Here is a 4,956-nt window from a genome sequence, read left to right on the forward strand (position 1 = left end):
AGGCTCAGGAAACGAGGAAACAAACCGGGTCAGGAACGAACAGACAGGCAGACGAACAGGTTCAGAGAATCGCTGGTAGGTATCACAACACTAGGAAGGAATACGAACTGGCAACTGACAAGAGGAGACACAGGGTTTAAATACACAAGAGGGCGGGAAGACAATTGGACACAGGTGGAGACACTCAGGGAGGAGTAAGGTAATCAGGTGAAAGGGGAACCCAAAAGGAAGTAAAGACACCAGACAAGACACATGAGGAAAAACTACAAAATAAAACAGGAAGTGACAAACAAGACAGACAAAACATAAAAGAGTCCGGTACTGATGTGACAGTTGGATTGATTGGATTTCAACCTCAGTCAATTTAATCAGAAAATATTTGAAGAACTGATGAATCATTTCAATATCTTAAATATTACCTTATAACCTCCGTCTGAGCTGATTTGAAAATAATTACAGTGTTTACAATAATTACATGTGTTTGTCTGTGAACAAACAGAAAACAACTCAGCAAACATTTAATATTTAATGGTTTTTCTGATTTCAAATGAAGACAGTATATGAGTGTATTTATTACAGCTGATGAACAGAATCTTTACTGTTATTATTGAATAGTGAATTCTCCTGAACACTTCTATCATTTAAATGTATCAAATCAATCCCATCATGGAAACACGTTCCCAATCCCAACACTTGAATTCCAGTTCACATTCAAACACCATCATTATCATTGGATTAAATCACAGGCATCAGAATGAGTCAAACCAGGATTCTTCTCAGCACTAATGTTCATATTTCAGTTCATTTGGATCCAGATTCATACACGTTCAGACAGTTTACATCATCACTAAGTTTGGTGACTCCAGTAAATCAGAGAAAATCTGTACATCTGATGAGTTTCTTACTCAGTGTGGACAGGAGTGATGATCAGAGGAGCAGAGTTTGGACCTCCAGCATTCAGACCTGGATTGAAGTACGGGAGGAGTTGATGATTGAAGCAGCAGCCAATGAAGGAGTAGATGAGAACTGAAGAACCTACGTCATAAAAGGAGACCAGACCCTCCTCATAATCCACAAACACCCCCACCTTCTGAAGACCAGACTGCACAGAAGGACGGACAGGAGGATCAGCCCAAGCATAGTACTGATTTCCATTTCTCAAACAGATGGTCCAGCATCCGTTCTGAGGTCTCAGTCTGATCACTCCTTTCCTGTTGATGGACTCTCTGACCACTCCTAAATCCCAGTCAGTTTTTCCTTTAACCTGAACCTCAAAGTAAAACCTGCCTGAAGAGAAACTCTGCTTCGCTAAGATGCAATGACATTTAGAAAACCTCTGTGGTTTGTCTCGAAGGTTCTTCATTTCATCACCAGTATGAACCTGTTTTCCATCATCAGACAGGATGAGTCTAGGATGTGCAGTATCTGGATCCAGAGTCAGATCCACCTCATACTGTTGGACTCTCTTCAGCTCAGCTTTAACCACCTTCTTCATGTCTTCTGTGAGTTTGTCCTTCAGCTCAGACACAGCTCTCACCACAGTCCCCTCATATGATGGTGGACGGACGCTGACCTTGGTCCAGGTCTTCATGGGTGGAGCAGCTTTGACACATGTGAACCTCTGGACAAAGTGGAGGTGGTCTTCACAGCCTGAGAGCTGCTTCACCTCAGTGCTTCTCTTCTCCAGCTCACAGATTTCCTGCTCCAGCTCTTTGATGAAGTCTTCAGCCTGTTTCTTGGTGCTCCTCTGCTTTTCTTGGATCTTCTCTAAGAACTGGTCCAGACTTCTCTGAACAGACTCCACCAGAGCAGTGCAGACCTTCACACCTTCTGCTGTCTCTGTGTCTGCAGCGTTCTTACTGAGCTCCACTGACCGTTGGATCTCCTGGATCTTCAGTCGTCTCTCCTGGATCATCTGTTTAATTTCAGCCGCTGTCTTCTTCAGCTCTGGCTTCTGTTCTTCATGTTCTTCTTTCAGAGGAGCAATGTCATGACTTCTGTGGTCTGAGTAGGTGCAGTGGTGACAGATACACGTGTGGTCGGTTTTACAGAACACCTCCAGAGGTTTGTCATGTTTCCTACACATCCTGCCTTCCAGGTTCTCCACAGGGTGGATCAGCTGATGTCTTTTCAGTCCTGAAAGTGTCAGATGAGGTTCCAGATGAGTCTGACAGTAGGAGGTCAGACACACCAGGCAGGACTTCAGGGCCTTCAGTTTGGTTCCAGTGCAGACGTCACAGGGAACTTCTCCTGGTTTGGCAGCTTGTTGGTCTGAGCTGGAGATGTTTGGTTTGTGTTGAACTTTAAGTCTGAACTGAGCCACCATCTGTGAGATGAACGTGTTGACGTACAACTCAGGTCGTGGGTCAAAAGCTTTTTGACACATGGGACACTGGTAGATTTCATTATTATCCCAGTGTTCAAAGATGCAGGATCTGCAGAAGTTGTGTCCACATGGTGTGCTGACTGGATCAGTGAAGACCTCCAGACAGATGGAACACAGGAACTGGTCTTCAGATTGGACCCAACCGGCAGCAGCCATATCTGTGGACCAACGGAACACACATCAGTGAAATCAGCTGCAGGTTTGGGCTCTGACAGTCAAATCCAAAACTCACATTCATAACCTGGTGAAGATGGAAAGGAAGACCATGGGGACCTCTGGTCCACTCATGACGCAAGGCTTAAATACAGACCACCATCACATGTCCTGTTTCCAGAGTGTGTTCTGTTGACTTCAGACAGAAGGTACAGAGTCCTGCTGTGCAGGTTCAACCGGTTTAAACATTCTTTTATCCTCCTTTCAATCAAGGTTATTAATAGAAGAGTCTTTATTGTCATTGTAACATGAAACGTACAACGAAATTAAAAAGTGTCAACCAGTCAGTGCAAAATAAAAACAACAGACACAAACCTCACAATAGTAAATAAATAATTATAAAAATCAAACACACACAGCCATTCATTCTATCACTGCATGATCTCCATTACTGTATATATGTGTTGTGCTGAACTGTGCTTTTTATGGCATTGAGGGTGGTTATTGTTGTTGGATAACATCTGTTTTTGAGTCTGTTTGTTTGGATGGGTCCAGTTTCAGCTAAAGCCACTGCTGAGGCTTCAGAATCAGAAAAAGAGGCTTTCCTGGGCCATGAACCAGCACCAGTGGAACTACTGAAGACTGGAAGAAGGGGTTCTGGACTGGTCACACCTGCACCAGTTCAGTCCAGTGTTCCCAGTGGAAACTCTTCCTCTCTTCCTCCTCCTCTCTCTTCTCTCTTCTTTCAGCTGTTTTCTGTCCTAAACTCTTCTTCTGCTTCTGTTGTGTCTTTGCTTCTTCCAGACCTCTTCTGTCTGCATTTCCAGTCCAGTTTCAGTGCCTTTGGATGCTGAAGAAAACTGGACTTTCTTGGACATTTCTCTGGAGGACACACCTACAGTTTTCACTCTTCTGATGCTCTGTCTCTCTTCTCTGGTTCATTCCTTTTCCTCTTTTCCATTTTTATAGTAACACACTCCTTTCTTCAGTCCAGTCCTGTTCCAATAATGCTCCATGGGTATGGTACCACAGTGTGTTCCACACTCCTGTTCTGCAGACACAGGGGGCTGAAGAAATTCACAAACGTTGGGACACCTGGAGGAATTGAACCACCAACTTTCCAGACTCGATCAGCCTGCATTGCTGCAGAACTGCTTTCAGTTGTTAAAACATTTCTTGTTCGCCTTTTTGTATAATTCTGAAATGTACATTATATTTCAGTTTGGTTTAACCTTACCTTTTTTTTTTTTTTTTTTTTACCCCTGGCAGTTCAGTCTTACCTTTGGACCATTTACAGCTGTTCACTGGACTGGAACTGATGGAATTTACAGACAAAACTGGAAACATTGGGGTGTTCTAAAACTTTTGACCAGTAGTGTATGCATGTATGTATGTACATACGTATGTATGTATGTATGTATGTATGTATGTATGTATGTGTGTATTTTAGGTTTTTTTCTTTATAATATTTTAACTTGTTTATGTGTTATGTGTTTTTTGCAGCATGTGTTCTGTTTTATGTAGCAGTGCCGCTGCTTTTTGTCTTTGTTTCAGCCAAATTTCTCCCATGGGAGAAAATAAAGTGAACCTTGAACTTTGAACCTTGAAATATTTTTAATTCTATTATCAGTGTTTATCATAATGTGATCATTTACAATAAGGTCATAAAAGTCGTTTAGGTCTTCATATAAGTGTGACTGGTCAGTCACATGACTCTACAGCAATGTTTCAAATCCATGACGTCAGTCCAATCCTTTGGGTCTGATTTCCTAAAGGTTTGTGCGATCTTAGTAAATCAGACCCTTTGACTTTGAAATGTTCAGGAAGTTCATTGAAGTGTAACTGTAGAAAATGTTAGTGGTGACAAAACCAGGAAGAGACCAACAGTCCAAGTCCAGACCATCTAAAGGACATGGGCTGGAATCATCTAGAATCCATGTAAATCCTGTTGGTTTCTCCATGTGGTTCAGTGAGAGGAACCATTTCAGGAGAGTTGGTGTGAAATGAACAGAGGAACTAGTGTTTGTGTGTTTGCAGTTGCAGTGTGCTGTTAAAGCTGTAGATCAGTTGGACTCACCACTGTCTGTAGAGACTCTGCTGAGACTGGAAACAGATCTGATGAAGTGGGTTTAAGGTTTGTTCAACGGTTCCACACACACGTCTGCAGCTCTGCTCACACTGGGAACTACTGTCACATTCATTTCTGGGAAATGATCTTTGTTGTTGGAATGTGGTTCCACCTCTGATCTGTTTCCTGTTTGATGTGATGGTGAAATCCAAGTGTGTGTTGTTTTATCACAGAGCACAGACGACATGTAGAAGGGTTCTGGTTCTGTAAATACATGTGTGGAAGTGTGGATGTTTAGAAAAAGCAGGAAGAGCATGATCTGCCCAGTCAGCTGTTGAACCTGCAGGTT

At 42.6% G+C, this 4,956-nt stretch overlaps 1 protein-coding gene across 2 annotated transcripts; it reads right to left on the reverse strand.

Moving 5' to 3' along the window:
• Window positions 1–432: 432 nt before the first annotated feature.
• LOC115432517 (E3 ubiquitin-protein ligase TRIM39-like) lies at window positions 433–4,747 on the reverse strand. 2 transcript variants are annotated; one of them, XM_030153386.1, is made up of 2 exons: window positions 4,617–4,747; window positions 433–2,544 (listed from the first exon to the last, which is right to left on the reverse strand). In XM_030153386.1, the coding sequence occupies exon 2, from the start codon at window positions 2,540–2,542 to the stop codon at window positions 902–904; it is 1,641 nt and encodes a 546-aa protein (XP_030009246.1). In that variant the 5' UTR covers window positions 2,543–2,544; window positions 4,617–4,747; the 3' UTR covers window positions 433–901. The 2 variants fall into 2 exon arrangements, with proteins under 2 accessions (XP_030009246.1, XP_030009248.1); XM_030153388.1 differs by lacking the exon at window positions 4,617–4,747 and adding an exon at window positions 2,628–3,300.
• Between the last annotated feature and the right edge of the window lie 209 nt (window positions 4,748–4,956).

This window comes from Sphaeramia orbicularis, chromosome 14 (assembly GCF_902148855.1).
Source record: "Sphaeramia orbicularis chromosome 14, fSphaOr1.1, whole genome shotgun sequence".
NCBI lineage: Eukaryota > Metazoa > Chordata > Actinopteri > Kurtiformes > Apogonidae > Sphaeramia > Sphaeramia orbicularis.

Coding starts and splice junctions, on each gene's coding strand:
- LOC115432517 (XM_030153386.1), bottom strand. CDS start 2,542: ATGGCTGCTGCCGGTTGGGTCCAATCTGAAGACCAGTTCCTGTGTTCC.